The following is a 22,469-nucleotide window of genomic DNA, read 5'->3' on the forward strand; positions in this document are numbered from 1 at the left end:
TGAAATAGCTGCAGAAATCCTAGCCCCCTTGCTCCTCTGACAGATTTAATCCACAAAGTATCCTTTGACCTATACATCCCCTCCCATCCCACCATGCATAGTAGTATACAATAGTACTTTTCATGTACATCTTTGCAATGTGATTCTGCTGTATTGGGACATCTCACTAGTTTCCAGGGAGATGACCCACCTGGGCCTCCACATTTGCCTTGAAAATTGCAATAATAAATTCAATCAATTTGTGTCTATACCTCATGCAATTTGTACTGTATGAAGGAAGAACTGAATGGTTTTTGAACACTTGTGTGACAAGCCAATATCTCAAAGTCACCCACATAGAACATGGGGTTGGTCACCTTTGCAACACCATCTGCAGAGGGCAGAATGTCCCAGATGAGCCTCTGAGGTCATCATGGGGCATTGTGCTGGTCTGCAAAGATAACTTAGGAGGATGTGCCATCATAGCCTGCTTAGGCTGGGATGGGACATCCCACTGACTTTCACAAGGGGACTTGGGATGTCCCACAGCAGCCTCCAAGGCTGCCTTGGGACATCCCACCCTCCCCTTTGCCAAGCAGTGGGATGTCCCACAACAGCCTCTAAGGCTATGTTGGGATGTCCCACCCTCCCCTTTGCCAAGCAGTGGGATGTCCTACAACAGCCTCCAAGCCTACATTGGGACATCCCACCCTCCCCACTGCCAACCAGTGGGATGTCCCCCAACAGCCTCTAAGCCTACATTGGGACATCCCACCCTCCCCTTTGCCAACCAGTGGGATGTCCCACAACAGCCTCTAAGGCTATATTGGGACATCCCACCCTCCCCTCTGGAAACCAGAGGGATGTCCCAACACAGCCTCTAAGGTGTTGCAGTTGTAATCTGCACTAATCCTACAAGCACCATAGAGAATCCAATGCAAGGTAGCTCCATGGTCAGAGAAGCTGCTTGACACTGAGAGGGTCCTGGCTCAATGCCAGCTCTGGTCACATTTTCATCAGGTTATGAGCTGCATCTGGAACCCATGCATGCTCAGTACAATGGGTCATGCAGCATCCTTAGTAAGTCCAGATCATGTGAGTTACATGGACACAAGGTGGCTGATAGTAAGGCCTCCTGGAAACACAGCAGTAAATCCTGATCCATCACATGACACAAGGTCAAAAGGCAATCAGACCATTTGCATGACCCTAGGGGGTGTGCACTGTTTTTACACCCCAAAAGTGGCCAGATGAAGGGACCACATTGGAGATAGTGCATTCTGTGCATTAACTTCATGGAGATATGTTCCCACAGTGCTAGTCTAAGCCCCCAAGCTACTGACACTAGTACCCAGACCATATGGCTCAGTGGTTGCAGCACCTGGTAAACACCTAGGAGGTCACTGGTTCAATCTTAGGACTGGTCACATTTTCCTCATAAGGCTACATTGGGACATCCCTCCCCCCCTCTGGCAAGCAGTGGGATGTCCCATGACAGCCTCTAAAGTTACATTGGGACATCCCTCCCCCCCCTCTGGCAAGCAGTGGGATGTCCCACAACAGCCTCTAAGGCTACATTGGGACATCCCTCCCCCTCTCTGGAAACCAGTGGGATGTCCCACAGCAGCCTCTGAGCAAGTGGGGAATGGTGCATTGCTCTTCACATAGTCTTGTTCCCATGTCACTGGTTTACCCCCATGCTACTGATATTAGTACCTGCACAATATATATTTGCTCAACTGTTAGAGCACTGTTTATCACCTAAGAGGTTGCTTCAATCCCAGCTCTGGTCACATTTCCATCATAAAGCTACATTGGGACATCCCACTTCCCCCTCTGGAAGCTGGGGGTAGTGTTGCTGTGGCTCAGGGAGCTGTCCTCAGCCAAGGGTCATACCACATCTATATTATTGAGTATTAAAATAATTATTGTGGATTTGGTATGTGGCAACACAAGGCTACATTTGGTAATAGTTGTCATAGTGACTAAGCTGCTTGTTGTTGAGCAGGTCAGCCTTTGGAGCTGAGCCACAGCAACACTAGCTGAGGCTATGTCCCAGAACACCCTCTTGGGTTATATTGACATTCCACCCCACTCTCCAGCAGCCAGTGGGATATCCCACAACAGCCTCTTAGGCTAAGTTGGGACATCCCACTGGCCCCCTTCTGAGACTGGTGTGGGGTATCCCACCCTCCCCTTTGTCACCCAGTGGGATGTCCCACAATACCCTCTAAGGCTACATTGGGACATCCCACCCCCCTTCTGGAAAGCAGTGGGATGTCCCACAGAAGCCTCTAAGGCTACATTGGGATGTCCCACCCTCCCCTTAGGCAAGCAGTGGGATGTCCCACAACAGCCTCTAAGGCTAAATTGGGACATCCAACCCTCCCCTTTTCCAAGCAGTGGGATGTCCCACAACAGCCTCTAAGGCTGCATTGGGACATCCCTCCCCCCTTCTGGCAAGCAGTGGGATGTCCCACAGCAGCCTCTAAGGCTACATTGGGATGTCCCACCCTCCCCTTTGGCAAGCAGTGGGATGTCCCACAACAGCCTCTAAGGCTACATTGGGACATCCCACCTACCCCTCTGCCAACCAGTGGGATTATTCTACATGTTACCCATGCATATGTCTTGCAAACATGATGCTCAAAAAAAATTCTATTTAAACACACCAAATAGATTATAATATGTCTCTATCACCCTTATCTGTATCAAACTCTTTTACTTGGAGATGATGGTGGATCCATATCCAGTAGGTCATTCTCCCATTCTTCTCCCCAATGGAATTCTTCCAATGGCATATCACTTTGTTGGTGATATTCATCTGCCAGGGCAAATTCTTCAGCAACACTTAGCAACTCATCATCCATCACTTCATCCTCATCCTCTTCACCCTCTGACTCCAATCCATCAAACCTCTCCTCATTATCACCATCAATATATATAACATGACCACCCTGCACCATGCTGTGCAGTTCTTCATCACTTGCACCCCAGTTCTCATTAGGTGTTCCAGGATAGCCTCTAAGTTGCCTTTTCCACAAGATGCACAGACCTGCTAGTCTCAATGCTCTGCAGTCAAGTTCATATGCAAGATCAACATCTGCAATGTGTGTTAGTCATGGTAATGCAATGACACATGTCTCTTACCAGCACTCTGTCTGGTTTTCTGCACATGACCCCACTCTTCAGAAAACCACTCTGTCAAAGCTCTTCTTTCCTGCAACAGGTGCCTTTCCTCTTCTTCACAATGCCTCAGCTCAAGGAGTGATCTGATCCCTGAGTGCACTTTTTCATCAGCTAACCATGGGGGTAGTAACCCATCTGAATCATCCCCAAGGCCAATATCCTGCCAAATATCATCATCCACATCCAGTTTGAACAAAGAGTCCCTTGGGATCAGGAGTGGGGCTATTGACCCCTGAGGAGCTTTTCCCTTGTGTATGAGGCCTACAATTTGCAGACACAGATTATTGTAGCTACTGGCAAGCTTGGCTATTCCTGGTTCTTGTCGCTTCACAGATGCTTCTGTGTGGTTTTGAAGTCTTTGTTCTTCAAGGTAAGTCAAATACAAGGGTATTCATGAATGATGACCTCTTACCACTGAGAGTCTGCAGATATGAGCATTCCAGTCTTTCCAACTCAAACTTCTGTTGGCACAGACAATCTCTGATATGTTTCTTGATTGCTAATGCATGCATGCGAAGCTATGGAACATGGTCTCAATTAGATGAAACCATGTAGAAAATACACTGCCACTAACTTGAAGATAAGCACTCTTTTGGATACTAGCAAGATTTGAATGCCCATTTATGCCTAGGGTTGCCCTCTGGTTCTGCAAAGCTTCTTTAAAACACTTAACCTTTTGATGACACTCTGCAATTTGGATATTCTAGCTTGTCATGTCAGCAACCCCATGGAGAAGATCTTTCTCCAGCACTTCTAGCTTGGCCTCATAATTTGCCAATGATTTCTGAGTTGCCATGATTTGCAATATCATATTCTCAGTAGCTTTAGAGCTGTGACCTAATTTGATGGTGAGCAGGAGTCATTATTTATATCAGCAGCTTACAAGGAGCTGGCTTTGTCTGTGCAGAGACTTGAGCAACCCATTCAGCTTGAAGAGTTGGGATATCAACTCCACATCTCCTTAGGCCTCTGTTTGCAGCAGCCTTCTTTTCTTGGCAATGATTCCAGTGACACAAAAGCCACTGGCCCAAACCAGTGAGACTCTTCATGTCCAGGTGGCACACCTGGAAGTCAATAACAAAGAGGCATTGATGATACTGAATAATATGTTAGCTTGAAACAGATGTGGCATACTGCACACATACCCCAGAAACATGAAGAGATGGTATCAGCCCTTTGATTGAACTCCAAAAACACTCACATCCCTCTCCATCAGATAGCCCAAATCCTTCACATTTTCAGGGGTGATAGATAAGCTGACATGCCCATTGATGACCAAAGGCAAGAAATACTGAGATGGCAAAAGAAATATGTGGCAGAAATGACTTGAGAAAACCCCACTTCCTGCAGCTCTGTTCCAGTTGACAACCTATGTCATATAACAGCCCAATATGAAAATTATCTGGGAGATGAAAAAAAAGAGATTTGATGAGGGCAAGTGCATAATGTTGCCTCTCCCCAGCTGAAGTCATATTTGCAAGGTAAATGACACAATCATGATGACAGAGTAGGGCCATGACACCAGTATCTGAAAAGAACTGGGTACTTGCCTACACTGCCATCAGACCAATGGAGTCAGAATAAATGATTAAGACTCACTTTCTGGTGCCTCTCATCAGCTGCAGTAAAGGACTCATTATAACCCTTCAGCACTGACACTGTTATCCTCATTCCCTCTTCAAACTCATCCTCCCCATCACCAAGATAATTCTTTTTCAAAGGCTGTCCACTTCTCCTTTGGGTTGAAGACTTTGACTTTTGCAACTCATTAACCTCATGCTCCATAGCACAAATATCTTCTTGTGAAAGAAAGACTGTAGCTGTAGGGTTTACTGGATCATCTGGATGCCCACTTCTGCACTTCTGAGTAAAACAAGCATCAATGCAAACAATTGCATCAACATCAGAAAAGCTAGAACAAAGGAAATTTTAGCAGTTGACAAAACTATATCCACCAAGTGACATACCCATGTTCACTATTATTGCTCTGCCAGCTCTGGCCACCAAAGCATAGAGGACAATGCTGTTGTAGGTATTCTGATGGCCTCATCTTTGAACTGAGGACATCATTGTCTGGGGAACTTGGCAATGGGATTGCAGAGGGGATGTTTGATGGTGGACTAGCAGATTCTTGCAGTTGTTGTTGGACATATTCATCAAGGGATGTTTCCAGAATACAATACCAGTGATATGCATTACTGAACCTCTGGCATATACCCTCCTGCAAGTATCATCAGCAATGATCCATGACTGAGAAGAACAACCAAAGTATGCATTAATAATATAGCAACATCACCACAAACAATACCAACAAACATCCTACCCTATCAACATAACACTACAGCAGTCCCAAGAAACAGAACATGTCACACATGCATGCACTTATAACCATGAAATAGTCATGCATCAGATTAAGATATACTACCTACATAGCAGAGTCATCTGTACTACAGTCACTAGGGCAGTAATGTATGTTTTACAAAGTGGAAAAAATGGGGTAATGATACAAAACATGACAATTCCATACCTTTGTGTCCACCTCATAACCCATAGCTGCAAGGTATGCCTCAAGGGACTCACACCATGCTGAAGTGTTTGGAGGTATGCACAAGCCAAGAAGCTGTAGGCTAACAGCAAGTGTTGGCCCCAGTGGGGCACAGGGGAAGTAGCCCATCCAAAGGAGTTGGAGGGCTGCACAAGGACAGACAGCCAGATCAACTGATTGCAGAGCTGCCATGAATGCATCTAAGCAGAGGAAAATGATGAAGAACACAGAAATCTCACCATTGAAATCAATGCGAATGACTCTCAGTTTTTGAGTCTGGTGACAACCACACATCAGCAGTTCATAGTCAACAGGATTCCAGAAGTGGTTGGATAGTCATTTATATGCAAGGTATGGCTGAAGGAGGGAAGGGATGACAATGTGCAACCACCACTGCCATTGCTTCATTTTTTTTTGGGCATTCCTAGATGGTGACAAGAGCGGGTCTTGGCTAATATGTAGTCCATCGGTTAAGCAGTCAAAAGCAGCATCATGGGAGAGGTCACATTCACTACCCACAGAAGGCTCTAATGGGTGAGCAGCACTTGAAGCAGAGCAGCATTGGATGTGTGGGTTGGAGGAATCACTGGGGTGTTGTGTGAAAGTGCAACAGCCAGGTAAGGTGAGCAAGTGCTCAACAGGAAGGTAAAGCCCCACAGTTCCAGGAACACAGTGCGAAGGTTCAGCAGTCTGATGGTCAACAAGGACCATGAGATCATCTGCATGGAGCAAGTCAGGAATCTGGTTTGTCAGGGTGGTAACTCATACAGAGGGACCACACCTAGTAAGCTGTTTCAGTCGACGAAAAGACATCTATGAAATTCAGTCAGACACATAAACTGTCTAGGCAAGTTAGTGGTAGATGACGATCCTGCAACACCAAGTTACAGGACTGTGACCAGGACACTGAATCCTGGTTGCTGGAAGGCAACCCCAAGATGCTACCAGCACGTCTCCAATAGTTAGCCTCCAGCATAGAAAAGTGAACTGACCTTTGCACATGACTAGTGAGGGTGATGGGGAAAGAGACAGAGCAAGTGTGTGATGAACAAAATGAGATTGCAATTGTGGCATGCTATGAATATCATTTGGGAAACATACAGAGTAAAAATGGTATCAGGGGATGATGAAGGAGGTTACCGACTATTTGAACCATAACCATGTGGTGCAGTTGGAATAAGGTGGGGAAGAAAGGGCAGATGACCAAAAGTATCAAAGAATGACTGTACATAAAATATAGCCAACTTCTTTTCCATTGCCCAGACATGTGATGATGATGCTAATGGCATAATTGGCTCTGCCAAGTCTGAGGGGCATCCTGGCCATACAGCAAGTAACACCCAGAGCTTCTCTATGTACTCCTGTTTTGATTGAAAGTCAGATGAGCCAAGGCCTTGATTTTGCTGAGGGAAAGGCTCAGCACACATGGTGAGTTCCAAATCACCAGGGAAAATCTGCATAGAGTTCAGAAACAGTGCATTCCTGGTGAGGTAAAATTGTACTTACCTGCCAGACATGATCAAGCCACTCTGAATCCCAATTCAACCACAAGCTAGGCATCATCACATGGTCAAGAGCAACCAACTCAAACTGGAAGTTGTGTTCATATAAATCCCATAAAATCTTGCTTTTCATCATCTGATCAATGGTAGTGAGGTCTGTGAGGGAAATTGAAATATCCCAGAATTGTACATGGCTAGGTATGTCGTGTTGGAGGCTGATGAGCTTGGGACTGAAGAGGGTGGCAGATTCATGTAGTCAGTTGCTGGAAAATGTGGATGAAATCTGCTTGGGAATTGTGTTCAGGAAATCCTGCCAGGACCAAGGGATAACAGGAGATGCATCTGAGGCAGAAAGATGAGTGATCCAACCTGCTCGAGAGACTAGCCAATTCCTCAGGTACCTCTGCTGGTGATCAGAGGACTTGCCCCTCACAAACAGACTTGGGCTGGGAAAGAAGTAAGCTACCTTGGGTGCATTGGGACTAACCCTTTTTGCATCCTTATTCATGTCCTTCAGGGCAGCATGCCATGCAGACATAGCAGGGGGAATAGCTGGATCGCTGAGGTCTTCCTGCAGTTCAGGATTCAGAACAACCAATGGCTTGGCTCCTCTCAAGCCTGCAGGGGGATCTGAGCAAAATGTTAAACACACTGAGACAAAATGAATAGGTTACATACATGGCTGATCACATTGTTGAGCCCTGCCCATCCTAACAGCTCCTGTACTTGAACTTGCACTGCTGGAACTTGCAGCATTGGAAGCTGTGGGACCCATGCTTGTGGGAGTCAAGGCCACACCACTGCTGGTGTGCAGTGGTTTCAGCCAGGGAGCTGCAAATTGCTCAAGCCCAATTGCTGGGCCTTGTCAAGTGTGCCTGTGGTACAATTCACCAGGGTGGTACCAGGCACTGTGCCATTTCAGCATCTGCCCAACCTCAAAAACCTCAGGATCTGTGACTATGTCATGAGGGCATATAATCTTGACAGTCTTCAACGCTTGCATGTCTGGGGGTACATGATCAGGTTTCCAGACCATCCAGACAGGCACACATATTTCAAAAAGGCACTGGCAAATGTTGGGGTCTGTCATGAATGCCCTGATCCAGCAGTCAAATGAATCAACAAAAGTGCCCATAGCAGGGTCAAGGTCTGTGTACAGATATTCTAGCATGCCAAAGATGTCTAGGAGGAGGCATTGACAAAAAGCAACCAATATGACTGTGTCTTGAAATGTAAATGGGAGTTGCTAGAGAAAATTTTAATTAACGAAATCTGAACCAGAAAAAAATCATGCCTTCAGATGCAGGAGACATCACCAACATGACCCCAGCCACAAATTGGGTCTCAGAGGACCTTTGTAGTGGGGGTGCTTCTTTAGCAATCTTGCAAATGTTCATCTAGTTGATTATAAACAGTCTCCATTGACTTCCACTTGTCAGCATGAATCCTTCCAATTTTGAAGGCAGACCCTCTTTCCAGCACAAAATCCTCTGCTGACTGGGTAATGTTCCACCACAGCCACTTCCATGTTGGGTTGTCTCCATAGGCCACTTTCCAGGGGACACATGGACTCCATGTGTAGTGTTCTGCAAACAGCTGTGGCCATTGAAAACAGTCTATATGGCTGAACCATCCATCATGTAGGGGTGTGATTGTTTCTCCATCAAAGATGAAGGGTTGGGGAACATAGTCAGTGTTTGGCGACATGATCCAGTGGTCATCACACTTCACTAGGAGGTGTGCATCAAATGCACCCCATCTCCCTGAAAATAACAATAATCAATTTGAGCTGAGTTAGGGACAGTGAGAACACACCATTGCCAGGGTGGTTGCACAATGATAATTCATAAGGGCAAACACTAGCTACATTCATCCTGGAAACAAAAGAAGTCAGTCAGTACTTACTTAAATTGACAGAGATGATGACAAGGGGAGAAAAAAATGAATCATGCAGTGTTAAGGCCAGTGTAACTGAAATGAAACAAGCATGTTGCCCTCAATAGGCCCCAAGCCTATTGAGAACTTGCAAGGCACCAAACCCCAGAGCACTTGGCAGACAAATGCTCCAAACATTTGCATAAGTTGACTGGATGTTTGAAAGAAAAGTATGAATGAAAGAGAATAAAAACTTACTTTCAAAAACATCTTCTTGACAAAGAGGTGACAATGATTAGTGTATTGACTCTGCACGTGTAGACTATGTTATAGGCCCCAAGCCTATCAAGAACTTGCAGGCACCAAACCCCTGAGACCTGATGGACAAATGCTCCAAATGTTCATGGAAAGAGCAACTGGGCCATCTGGAAAAGTAAGATGGACAAGATGGAGGGAAACCTACCTTGCACTGAATTGGTTTATATGGAGGGGCATCGGTGACTAGAAGTAGTAGGTAGCACTTACTAGTAGTAGTGAGAAATATTATGGTTACTGCTGTGCACATGACCTGCACTGCAAATGAATGTGATGCCTGACTTACAGCATGCTCGAGGAAGACATTGAGTCTAGGCTCTAAATTGTCAAATAATCAGGTGATTAGATATAAGTTTTGTGTTCCATATTTCATTCCTCAATGTTCTGGATTGCCTATTGTAATATTCACGGGAGATGTGTTCATGCATTACAGTAATGACATGTTGATAAGCTACTTATAGCAAGTCCTAGTTACAAGTACTAGTGCGCCATTGCTACTTTGTTAATAGATTTGGCCACTTTTACTGATGTGACTAAAATGACAGAATTTTAACATGTCATTTCACAATTGCACAATTGTTACATCATCACAGCCAAAACAAACATTCGCACCACCCACAGCTAGTACTTAGTGACACTCTCATCTTCTGTGCGCTGTCCACATGGTATTGGGGGAACACTCAGTGCATTCCTCTACCATATGTCAGGGGCTTGGTGCCCTGGACAGCCTTGAAGGCTTGGAGCCTTCAAGGGTGGTCTTGGTGTCCAGTGGATCCGATGATCAATTGCATGATGACAGTCAAGACTGACCCTCATCTCTCAGTGACATTAATGAAGGTTTTGCAGGTCAGTGCTTTTGACTTAAATTATGCATCATTATGCTTCGCAGTCTACTGACCCATTTACCAGTGCATACTATGTGTACTAGGTCCATCATTCTCCCCACCTCCAGCTGCACTCCATTGTTCCACCTGGCCAGTATATGCCTTCTATAGCAATGCCCTTGTCTCCCCACTCATCTACCCTTGGCACAGATTCAGTGATTGATCATGTGGATGATAGTGCAGTTCTCCCCTCACCTTTTAGTCCTGAAGATTTGAGTTAGCAACACATCCATTCATATCTATCCCTGCCAATCAAATACATGGTGTGTTCCTCTATGGTATCGGAGACTTGGTGCAATGTTACCTTCAAGGGCAGTGATTCTGATTGTTGATCTCAAGTTCTCCTTTCTACTATGAATTTTCTCCAAGTTGCCTCATGATCAACCATGCAAAGTTCTAACATGGGCACATGGTTAGCTTTTCAGTGTATCTTATCCATCGATTTCTGCTACTTCCTCCAGGGTATTACGAAGAGTTGCATCACATCTAAGTGCATGATTTGTCATGGTTGAACTTCTGGTTTTCCTGCAATGGCTTCTGACAAATGGGGAAAGGGAACAAGGTAGCCTTCTGCTGGAGATCTGCTGTCATACTTACAATTCTCTGCACATTCACTCTCCAGCCTTTCCTTCCCATTCCCTGACCCACCATGTCCAAAATACCTTTGCCCAGTACTGGATTGGATATAAGCTCTAGCAACCTTAGTACGTGTTTTTCTGACTAACTCCTGACAACTAATGCATTTTGGCACAGGTGCTCTAATTACTCTGATCAGAAACCTCAAATTGAATGCAGCAGATGCTGAAATGCTAGCAAGCACTTTGTTACTAAGATCTCGTGCTGAAGGTGAGTATGTTCTTAAGTGACATTTCTGGACTGATCATATTGCAGCCTTCATAGGGTCATCTGGCTCGCAACCCACATACCCCATGGCAGCATTATGCCCATCAAGTCTGGGGGTTTCAGGATTGTTGTCCTGAAAAGAGTGTACACCTGCCACCTTATCCCCCTTGATCCCCATTTACACAGAATTTCCCACACTGCCAGTATTGATACATTTAATGCCATCTAACTCAACTGATCCCTCCACTATTCTTGTCTGCAGCCACCCAGATCATGAAGCAAGGGTTCCATATCTAGTGGATGACTGTGTGCATACTCCCACCAGAATTTTTTTTACCATATCCATGTAAAGACTAACAGCTATTGTATTATCTGTTGGCAAGTATTTCTCACAGCAGTCTCCAATTAATTACTATGAAGTATAAATCCTGAGGCCATGTATTGCATATGGCAGCCTGACTGTGAGGCAAGTCACAACTCAGCACTTTCCATCCTTCATAAGAGCTAGTTCAGAAACCTTGGGTAAGTCACAATTAGTTCCTTCAATGCTTGTACATGTTTTTCCACTGGGGCAGTTCGCATAGTGAGTTTGAATTGAGTTTGAAACATGTCCTGTGATGGATTATGATGATCTGGATCAGCTTAGGCTTGCCTGGGTATTGGCTGCCACCATTGTTGCCCTTGTATCCTAGTACACTCTGGATTCACTAACTCACTCGATGCCTAATAAGACTAGTGCTCCCACTCCACAAGTTCATTGGAACCATGAAGAAACTGCTGCTCTTGTAAGGTTCCTGCATGACAACTGGCATGAGGCAGGCAATAACAGGAACTTCAAGATGGCTACAAATCAAGCTGCCACCCTGCATATCACCAACTATCACACAGATGGACCTCCTAAGAACTATCAAGCGGTGAGAAACAAGTGGACTGGCTATGTAAGTCAGCATTGTAAACTGCTTGTGATTTTTACTGATCTTCTGTCATAGATTCGAAAGATATATCGCAATATCAAGTACTATTGAGCACAACCATCTGGAGCCCACTGGGACAATGAGAAGGGGGCTAATATTCAGGGTCAGCATGCTGAGCAGGTGTTCAAGGATTTTGTGAAGGTATTTTATTTTTATTTTTTAACCCTGTGGCTTGATGAACTGACAATTACTCTTAGAGTCACCCCCTCATTTGCCAGTTCAAAATGAGTGGATGGGATTTATATCCCTACATTGCAGATATCATACCCCATGGTGGTGCCTGTGGGGCCAATGCCTTTAGTCCAGATAGTTCCAATGCCACTGCTGACAGCCTAGACAATGGAGACAGTGGAGTGCCAACCATTCAACTAACCACTTCCACTTCAGTGCCTTCTGAATCTGCACCCTCCTCCACTCCCACACCCATCGAACCCATATCCACTTCAGTGCCTGCTGATTCTGTGCCAGCACTTCCCCTAGTCCCACCTGGGTCAGACAATGACCATTTCCCATTTTTCGATGATCCACTGTCTACCATCAACCCATCCAACATTTCTATCCCTCCATCCAGTGCTCTGTTGTCTAGTGGGAAGTGGTCTCACACTGACATGCTTGGTGACAATGAGGTTTCAACTACCATGTCCATTTTCCCATATGCCAATGCAAGTGACATTTCTGCTACTGCTCCTGCCTCCAACAAATGTGCCAACCTCTCTGGCACTTTGGACTATGCAAAAAGCTCCCATTCCTGTCGTTCTTGCAATCCTCCACCTCTGCCTTCACTTGCAATATCAAACCCTATCATGGTAGGCCTACAAGGCTCGATCAACTTCCTCACTTCATCAATCAACACATCAATGACATCTGCCATCAATAAAGTGTCAACAATGAGGGCACAAGTGATTCATTTACTGGACAATCAAGACCAAGATTTCCCCAGTCCCATCAAAGTGTTCATCTGATCATTGATTGTGCAGAATCTTGGCATCGCTGATGTATACTTGAGGACAGCAAAGAAGGAAGATCATTTGGCACTTGCTGAACTTGAGTATCAGATAAAACTCAGGGTTGGTAGTTCTCAGACCTGTACACAGTAAAAAATACTATAGGTAGATTGATGTTTGCTGTACCTCCATACCTGCTATCATTGTATTGCAATCTTTTTTTTTCTTTATCAAAATCTATCTTTTTTTTCTTCATCACACATGAGAGATCCAAAAGTGTATGTATATTGCATGGAATGGGAACAAATGAACTATGCATCTACAACATTGATATATTGCTCATACTGCTACTGGTGTTAGTGGAGTCATCAGAGCTATAGTCATCACTACCTGAGGGCAATTGCCCGAGATCCTGCAATCAAATGATTTCCTGATAATTGTCCCACATAAGTTGAGCAATCTGGGCACAGAAAGTGCATGCCACTTCAAGCTGACCTACATTGGGATTATCTTTGTCAGCTCCACCCTCATCCACCAATCCCCCAGGCCCTCCTGCACCTCACTCATCTATGTGGACATCCCGCCCTGGCATTGGACCTTCTTTGGCATCATGAGTACAGATGAAGTTGTGCAGTGCACAGAGTGCTGAGGGGATTCAGCCTTGGACATCGATGTTGTACTCAGGGCTTAGTAGTAAGATGCGAAAACAACACTTGAGGACACCAAATATTTGCTCAATGACATTGCATGCAGATGAGTGCCAGAGGTTGAACAATTCTTCTTTGTTCCTGGGTCTTGTCAGTTCAGCAGGATGATAAGATGGATAATTCAAAGAAAATTACCTTAAATGTGCTTGGTGCCACTCTACAAGGTGGTAGTGAGTCACCCAGTATGGGGCTAGAATTTCTGGGTGCAGGGGGAATCCAGCATCCACAAGGAGAAACTTTCCTGTTGGGATGTCAAGCCCTTTTGTACATGCATCCTGGTATACATGTGCATCGGTAGCCGAACCCTCCCAACCAGTCAATGAGTATGTAAACATCAGCTGGAAATCGCAAGCAAACAAGCAGTTCTGTGATATGGAGCCTTTGCAGTTTCAGTACACTGCCTGGTCCTCCGACACTGGAGTGGCATGGATATGGCTCCCATCCAATGCACCAATTGCATCCTTGAAATATGGCCAAAATCTTTTATCTCCCCTAATCTTTGGCTGAATATCATCAGCACCAGGCATCTTGACATATGTGAAATAGAAGGGTGACAATGATAGGATGAAGAGTATCTTGTGAAAGTACCTGATCAAGGAGGTTAGAAAAGTATTGGAAAACTAAGGGTGATGACATACTGAGATATGGTCTCATTTGACTGTTGAAAATGTTCACTGATGTGCCTGATAGTCAGACCCATCACACTCATATAGAGGAAAATAGCTAGTTTTTCTTCAAGCAAAATGAATTGAGAGTTGCCATGACTGATCTGGTGAAGCTCCTCCACAATTCATGCAAAGACATCAGTGTGAACACCAAGTTCACATTGGATTCATTCTGGATGACCTGCAAGGAGCTTGATAAGCCATTCCTCACTGGTTAGTGCTGACATGTGGTAAGGCTCTGGAATCCTTCAGATTGGTGTAGATTGTACTTCAGTACAACCAATCATGCAGAGGATGATATTGACGACAAGAGCAATATGGCACAGCAAGTGTTGGTGGTGAATCTCCTCATGATCACCACCAATATTGACATCATCCATCTTGCATACAGGAGGAAATGTTTCAAACTCAATTCAAACTCACTACATGAACTGCCCTGGTGGAAAAACATGTACAAGCATTGAAGGAACTAATTGCAACTTACCCAAGGATTCTGAACTAGCTCTAAATTTCTACCATTCAAGCTCTACCACTTAGCAGTGGAACACTTGGAGCATCTCTCTGCTAAATGTCATGGGCTTGGTGCCCTTGACAGCCCCTGAAGGCTTGGGGCCTTCAAGGGTGGTCTTGGTGTCAATCCAGTGATCAATTGCACAGATGACAATGACCCTTGTTGCTCAGTACCAGAGATTCATTTCAGCAACAACTTCACCCAAAGGTCATTGTACCTCTGACATTTGGTCTACATTATGTGCTCAATTTGGCTATCAATTGCGTGAAAGGGACTGTGTCTATTGGACTGCATCAACCCTGCTCTCATCAGTGACTGCCCTTAGGGGCTTGAATGATTCATTTTCCATCTAGTAAGCCCATTCCTTTCTCTATTGCTGGATACTGATGAACTCTTGTGGTTTTTCAGTCCTGAGGAAACCCACTTTCTGGGTCATGCAGATGGAATACCACTGTTCTGGATTTCGATTGGAATTCCACCCATATGTTTCCATTTTAATAGGTGTGTCATCCTTGCTATGCATTACAACCACTTCTTTCCTGCATGCTTTTCCTTCGTCCCCCTTACATTGTGTCCTCTTTCATGGTTTCATATGTCCTTGCTGATGCTATATCCAGAACTTTGCATGCTGAGACAACATGTTCTAGACAGATTTTTTTTCCCATATGGTTCATCTTGGCTTGATGTGCTCTGACCTTAAATACTCACCTTGCCTCCCCCTGTTTCTCAACACCCCCATACAACCATGCCCCACTCTGCTGATATCCCAGAGCCTTCAAGGGACTCCATTGCCAACTTGAACACTCGCATTCTTCACAACCAAAGGATTCTGTCCTCACAAAATGCCCTGGTTTCCAAACAAGTAAAAAAGGTGGTGCTGTTGTCAGTGAGAAAGAGGATGACCAGCTGCCTGGTAGTGATGACGATGACAAGGGTTCCAATTACAATGAGAATGAGAATGATGATGAGATGGAGAGCTTGAGTGACTCCTGTGGTAGGTTTTTCCATTTTGTATCCCTCATTCTCTCATGTTTTTTTCAGATAATTCTCATTTCTTTTGATTTTGGGGTTTGGTGCCTCTCTGGTCATGCGATGGTGGGCTTGGTGCCCACTTGTGTTTCAAAGCTTGGTGCTTTGGATACTCATGACCATTTCCTGCCACCCATCATTCCCTTGGTTGTTATATAGATAAAGAATTGTTGTGATCCTGTTCTGTTTACCATCTATATATGCATCTGCCTCATGTTGACATGTTGACTCCTAGATGATGATGATGCACACACTCACAATGCTCAGACTGTTTCTTGTGCCCAGTCCCTGCTTCCCCTGTCCTCACCACCCACATACAAGTCTGATGACTCCACCCATCCTGTAGGGGACATTGTCCATCCTCACCAAGAAGGTGGCCTGATCTATACTAGACTTCAGAAGAAGGGCAAAGGTAGGGCTATAGATGCTGAGGACATTGATGCTGCAAACCACAGTGACCATGACACCCAACTCCCAAACCTCAAGAAGCTGGGGAATCTGTCCACAGCAGCATTAGATGAAATATGTGCTTTTGTGAAGGACATCAAGATGACAGCAGAAGAACTTGGCTGGCAGTGCAGGCGGTCTACATGTGACATACTTGTCACTGCAGGATTTAGTGTTAAGGCTTCTCATACCAAAATTAATGAGGCCAACCTCTTCTGCTCGTGGTATTGGGCCACACAGCCCAAACCAGATGGTGGTATGGCTTGCCTCCCTCTCACATCTACCATTCTAACATCCTGACCAGCCAATTGAAATTCAATCAACAATTTGATTACAAAGGAGTACAACGCCCTCATGATAGGCATCCCAAAGGATGACTTCATGGCAAGGAGGGAAAAGTTAAAAGCCATCTATGAGTGGAGTGAGAGCTCCTCCACCATACTGACTAATTGATCTGTCAAATCTATTGCAGCTAGAGTGGACAATGCAAAGACACAATTTTCTGGATTGGTATGTGGTTGCAACTGTGCAGCCATTGATTCTGATTGTTCCACAGGCAGAGGTGTGGTCCAATCTCGAGGATATTGAGATAGTTGGAGCAGTAATGTATGTTGGACAGGACCCTGCAGGACATCAAACTTCTGGTGTATTTGGAGGCTCTGAGATGATAAGAAACTTCATCAATGAAAATGGCATTGATGTCTGGTCACTCATGGATAAGTATACTGCAATTTTCAAGTAAGTTTATTTCTTGCATGTTTCATTCAACCTCATTGGATTGTTGTAGGTGTCTCAGGAACAGTGACAGTGTGGATGCCAGGGTGGCTGGCACTGGTTCCACTGGAGATGTGGGTTCTGTGCTGGAACTACATTGCCATACAAAGGAGACTCCAAGAGACCACAACTGCAGAGTATTTGGAAGCACGATGAAGGAGAAGATGTTGGCTGCATTGAGAGATCTGTGTGGTAAGTTATTCTTGTGCTGTACATGCATTTATCTTGATCCTTTGCTCAGTCACACATGGCATTAAAGTCAGCAATCCCCAGAAAGTTTCCTGGTACCAGCTTCTCCAGTTTTTGTGGAGGAGCCACCTCACTATTGTCAACTGGCCCCATGGTGTATCTCCACCAGGCCCTGGTTTCAAGTACAAGAAACTTAAGGCTGGCCCTCTTTGTCAACTTGTAGTACCTTGCCTTCAGAGAAAACTGAGTCTTTTGTATGACAGGCAAACTGATGATCAGGAAGAACAAGATAGTCTGGATGATGTGCTGGAAATTGGGATTAAGTGCTGGAACAAAGGTATTCCCTATTTTATTCATCCAGTTGGATGCTGACCCTTTGAAGGGTGAGATCACACTCATCAAATCTACTGATGGTACTGTTTTGCAGCAGATCTCAGATGATCCAGAGTGGCAGAAGTCCCTCAAGGAAACAGATCACCAGCAGCAAGGCATCGAGGTCCTTTGACAGCCACAACCCTGACTGCAGCAACAACTCCCTTTTCCCTCTCGGAAGCGACCCCATGTGGAGGCATCAAATCATGATACTATTGGTCCCCAGATAAGTTCTGCTCTTTACTTGATATCTGGTATCTGCTGATGTTTGTAAGGCTTTACAGTCTGACTGTTGAACTGTGCCATGCAATCAACACTGGGATGCATGCCCCATTGCACCAGATTCACATCATGACCCATCCACAATTCCAAGCAATGTGCACACTTGAGAGCCTGGCCCATCTGAGCCTCCCATGCCAGCTCTGCAATATGGGGTAGGGTTTGGTTCCTATGGTCTGATAACAAGACTAATGAAGCATCATATAGGATCTACATTGGGATAATCTTCCAAGCCATCCTCACATGCAAGAGGCTGGCCCAGCCCAGCAGTCTTTTCCCAGATGACAAGTGAGTATCCAGGTCTCTGACTTTCAGTAACAAGACTAAGGAAAAATTATGTAGGATTCTTGGGGTGACCATATGAACTATCATGATCCTGGTGCATCTAATATCCCATATCATGTGAGTAATTTGATTTTGCAGAGGTTTCACTGTCGACTTGCATTCTCTCTAGGTGTTACCTTCTGGCCACCACACTCAATTTCCTCTGTCTTGCCAAGGATTCCATTGCATTCTGTCTCGAACCAACCATCCTTACTACAATGGTCCATATACCGATGACTACTACCCTCCAACCCAGTTAGGTGAACCTCATTGGGTTAACAGGGGTAATGCTGCACAATATGAGGATGACTTCACTGAGGAGTATATAAATGAAGATTACTACTAGTGTAGTTTTTGCTTCCCCTACAACATATTTGTCATGCACTGCTTGTATATTGATGTCACTGGTGTCAGCAATGATGTTACCATCAGATTTGGGGGACAAGTCTGTGGCTCTCCACTCAGTCCTGTGCCTTTCCTATCACTTTTCACACCACTCATTTCCCTTGCCAAGGCCTCTCTGGGGGGGCCTCTTTTGTCTAATTCCATGGAGCCACTATTGAGATATCACCATTTTTGTGTTTGGAGGGCAGTGAGACAGTTTTGCACATAGCTCAAGATCTGATGGTCTGATCATGGTGGCTCCTTTTTTTCTGTGTTTACCTATGAGTACCCGACCACCCTCCTGAAGCCCATGTTGATCACCCCAGCTGTTGTCCTGAGGTCATCACCTGCTTGTTCACTTGCCCAGAGTTACCCCTCTTATCTTGGGGCTGTATCTCAGTGGTTTCTCTGACATGTCTTTCACTTTTTTGCAGACTCGCACTACTAGATGACGACTCCCTGGAGATGTCTAGATCATTGTGATTGGTGCAGTATTTATGGAGATGTTCACATTTTTGTGGCAAGGCCCACCCCTTGAGGTCCTCTCATTGTACCTCATGCATATCTGCACCACTTCTCTCACTTTCCGAGCCACAAATCCCTCTCACTGACCCATTTCAGGGGTGCCCTTGTTTACCCAATTCTGCTTGCTCATTGTTGAGATATTCCCACTGTTGTGTTTGAAGGGTTTTGAGGCAGTTTAATGTATACCTCAAGATTGGGTGATCCAATCAGCATTTTCCCTCTTTCTCCCTGATTGCCTGGGAGTCCTCTACCACATGCCATAGTTTTGTGTCAGTTGCCCTAGCCATTACTGTTACATTTCAGTACTGGCCACTTATCAACTCTTTGTTAGGGGCAGTCCAGGGTCAAATCACATATGGTACCAATGTCCATCACATGTCCATTGCTGTTAGGCACTGTACATGATGCCTCAATCTGTATATACAATTCCTGCAGTCCTAGCTACTGTGTTTGTGCCTTGTTGCTCCTCATGTTACAGCTATTTTCAAAACTGAGAGCAAGGCCAAATAAACAAAATCACACACATATAGTAGCTAAATGTTATAACTTTGATATCTCAATCAATTCAAGTCAGATCACCGCAATTTTTGCAGATTCAGAATCAGGGAAATTAGATGTAGGTCCTGGTGTAAAAATTAGACTAGTTCTAGCACTATATAAGTCTGAGAAAGCATAGGCTGAGTTCACATATACAATCAAAATTGCAAGTGATCTAGGCATCTGTACACCTTAGCAAACTAATAGTGGTCTTCTATACATCAATTGTCCAGCAGGCTTTCAATGATATTTGGGCAGTAGAGAGCCCTCTGCTTCCAGATGTTCATTGCACATATAAGTAAGATTGGAAGCCTATTATTGCATATTTCCTCACACAAGATTCATATCCTTGGAGCCCTGTGTATCATCTAGAGAACAGTACCAAAAATTTATGCAATTATGCATTGTGTTTTTGTGATCTGAACTTCTACACCTAGTATTGTCATATCTACACTTGGTGGCTGCTTGCCAATCATGTGCTACCCCCTACCTGTGTCCCCTTGCCTCACATCTCAATACTTGCTTCAAATAAAATCATAGTAGAAGGACATGAGATTGAGAAATAATACAACACTTGAGACCTGCAGAGTATGATTGCTGGATACAATTTGAATAGCATTCTTTGGGTGCCATGACTATTTCAAGCAATGATATGTACAGGACATTTTGAGCCATTGAGTGAACCTGATCATGTCAGCAACTACTCATGCATATGGCTACACCCACTCAAATGCAGTTATTCACTGCTCACTGCTCATCTGGTCACTGACTTTTCATCTCTGCACATATTTTTTGGTACTGTTCTCTAGAAATTACACAGGGCTCAAAGGATATGAATCTTGTGTGAAGAATTGTGCAATAATGGGCTCACAATCTTGGTTATATGTGAAATGGACATCTGCAAGGCAGACCTGTGTCTCATTGCCCTGATTCTGAATCTCCAAAAATCATGGTGATCTGACTTGAACTGATTGGTGCCATTGATTGAGACTGTTACAATGTGACAATATATATCCCAATTGTGGGCAGAGGGCAATGTGGATGTCAGAGATACAGGGTAGGATGTCCAACATTTTCCCCAGAGGGGGGAGGGATGTCCCAATGTAGCCTTACAGGCAATTGTGGGACATCCCACTGGTTGGCAAAGGGGAGGGTGGGATGTCCCAAAGTAGCCTTGTGAGGAAAATGTGACCAGTCCTAAGATTGAACCAGTGACCTCCTAGGTGTTTACCAGGTGCTGCAACCACTGAGCCATATGGTCTGGGTACTAGTGTCAGTAGCTTGGGGGCTTAGACTAGCACTGTGGGAACATATCTCCATGAAGTTAATGCACAGAATGCACTATCTCCAATGTGGTCCCTTCATCTGGCCACTTTTGGGGTGTAAAAACAGTGCACACCCCCTAGGGTCATGCAAATGGTCTGATTGCCTTTTGACCTTGTGTCATGTGATGGATCAGGATTTACTGCTGTGTTTCCAGGAGGCCTTACTATCAGCCACCTTGTGTCCATGTAACTCACATGATCTGGACTTACTAAGGATGCTGCATGACCCATTGTACTGAGCATGCATGGGTTCCAGATGCAGCTCATAACCTGATGAAAATGTGACCAGAGCTGGCATTGAGCCAGGACCCTCTCAGTGTCAAGCAGCTTCTCTGACCATGGAGCTACCTTGCATTGGATTCTCTATGGTGCTTGTAGGATTAGTGCAGATTACAACTGCAACACCTTAGAGGCTGTGTTGGGACATCCCTCTGGTTTCCAGAGGGGAGGGTGGGATGTCCCAATATAGCCTTAGAGGCTGTTGTGGGACATCCCACTGGTTGGCAAAGGGGAGGGTGGGATGTCCCAATGTAGGCTTAGAGGCTGTTGGGGGACATCCCACTGGTTGGCAGTGGGGAGGGTGGGATGTCCCAATGTAGGCTTGGAGGCTGTTGTAGGACATCCCACTGCTTGGCAAAGGGGAGGGTGGGACATCCCAACATAGCCTTAGAGGCTGTTGTGGGACATCCCACTGCTTGGCAAAGGGGAGGGTGGGATGTCCCAAGGCAGCCTTGGAGGCTGCTGTGGGACATCCCAAGTCCCCTTGTGAAAGTCAGTGGGATGTCCCATCCCAGCCTAAGCAGGCTATGATGGCACATCCTCCTAAGTTATCTTTGCAGACCAGCACAATGCCCCATGATGACCTCAGAGGCTCATCTGGGACATTCTGCCCTCTGCAGATGGTGTTGCAAAGGTGACCAACCCCATGTTCTATGTGGGTGACTTTGAGATATTGGCTTGTCACACAAGTGTTCAAAAACCATTCAGTTCTTCCTTCATACAGTACAAATTGCATGAGGTATAGACACAAATTGATTGAATTTATTATTGCAATTTTCAAGGCAAATGTGGAGGCCCAGGTGGGTCATCTCCCTGGAAACTAGTGAGATGTCCCAATACAGCAGAATCACATTGCAAAGATGTACATGAAAAGTACTATTGTATACTACTATGCATGGTGGGATGGGAGGGGATGTATAGGTCAAAGGATACTTTGTGGATTAAATCTGTCAGAGGAGCAAGGGGGCTAGGATTTCTGCAGCTATTTCAATGCTAATATAAGCTGCACTTTCAGGAGTAGGGACCCCAGTCACCCAAGGCAGTCTTGGGACATCCCAAATAATTGCATTTG

General features: G+C 45.1%; 4 protein-coding genes and 2 pseudogenes across 6 annotated transcripts; 2 read left to right on the forward strand and 4 right to left on the reverse strand.

The window, feature by feature from the left end:
- The first annotated feature begins 1,333 nt into the window (after positions 1 to 1,333).
- Positions 1,334 to 1,406, forward strand: F5J12DRAFT_t96 (annotated as a pseudogene). The gene has a single exon. The product of its transcript is annotated as a tRNA-OTHER (tRNA).
- Positions 1,407 to 2,690: 1,284 nt separating this feature from the next.
- F5J12DRAFT_891746 (uncharacterized protein) lies at positions 2,691 to 3,964 on the reverse strand (the record flags this gene model as incomplete). The annotated part of the gene is made up of 5 exons (XM_051747519.1): positions 2,691 to 3,082; positions 3,130 to 3,531; positions 3,581 to 3,686; positions 3,743 to 3,871; positions 3,920 to 3,964. 5 exons carry the CDS (start codon positions 3,962 to 3,964, stop codon positions 2,691 to 2,693), a joined length of 1,074 nt encoding a protein of 357 aa, XP_051601225.1.
- A 442-nt stretch (positions 3,965 to 4,406) lies between these two features.
- On the reverse strand, positions 4,407 to 5,842 carry F5J12DRAFT_718929 (uncharacterized protein; the record flags this gene model as incomplete). Its single annotated transcript, XM_051741140.1, has 4 exons — positions 4,407 to 4,718; positions 4,768 to 5,080; positions 5,136 to 5,389; positions 5,696 to 5,842. 4 exons carry the CDS (start codon positions 5,840 to 5,842, stop codon positions 4,407 to 4,409), a joined length of 1,026 nt encoding a protein of 341 aa, XP_051601226.1.
- A 1,007-nt stretch (positions 5,843 to 6,849) lies between these two features.
- On the reverse strand, positions 6,850 to 9,655 carry F5J12DRAFT_782130 (uncharacterized protein; the record flags this gene model as incomplete). Its single annotated transcript, XM_051742676.1, has 11 exons — positions 6,850 to 7,167; positions 7,220 to 7,445; positions 7,617 to 7,845; positions 7,894 to 8,070; positions 8,107 to 8,461; positions 8,629 to 8,978; positions 9,121 to 9,186; positions 9,250 to 9,301; positions 9,349 to 9,399; positions 9,554 to 9,591; positions 9,616 to 9,655. The coding sequence occupies 11 exons, from the start codon at positions 9,653 to 9,655 to the stop codon at positions 6,850 to 6,852; spliced, it is 1,902 nt and encodes a 633-aa protein (XP_051601227.1).
- A 6,023-nt stretch (positions 9,656 to 15,678) lies between these two features.
- F5J12DRAFT_782131 (uncharacterized protein) lies at positions 15,679 to 18,693 on the forward strand (the record flags this gene model as incomplete). The annotated part of the gene is made up of 11 exons (XM_051742677.1): positions 15,679 to 15,815; positions 15,851 to 15,927; positions 16,198 to 16,665; positions 16,771 to 16,830; positions 16,882 to 16,919; positions 16,966 to 17,147; positions 17,197 to 17,375; positions 17,425 to 17,583; positions 17,636 to 17,868; positions 18,366 to 18,425; positions 18,478 to 18,693. 11 exons carry the CDS (start codon positions 15,679 to 15,681, stop codon positions 18,691 to 18,693), a joined length of 1,809 nt encoding a protein of 602 aa, XP_051601228.1.
- A 2,288-nt stretch (positions 18,694 to 20,981) lies between these two features.
- Positions 20,982 to 21,054, reverse strand: F5J12DRAFT_t99 (annotated as a pseudogene). Its single transcript has one exon. The product of its transcript is annotated as a tRNA-OTHER (tRNA).
- Positions 21,055 to 22,469: the final 1,415 nt, after the last annotated feature.

Source organism: Pisolithus orientalis (genome assembly GCF_024613125.1).
Source record: "Pisolithus orientalis strain OTSU chromosome Unknown F5J12scaffold_10, whole genome shotgun sequence".
Classification (NCBI taxonomy): domain Eukaryota; kingdom Fungi; phylum Basidiomycota; class Agaricomycetes; order Boletales; family Pisolithaceae; genus Pisolithus; species Pisolithus orientalis.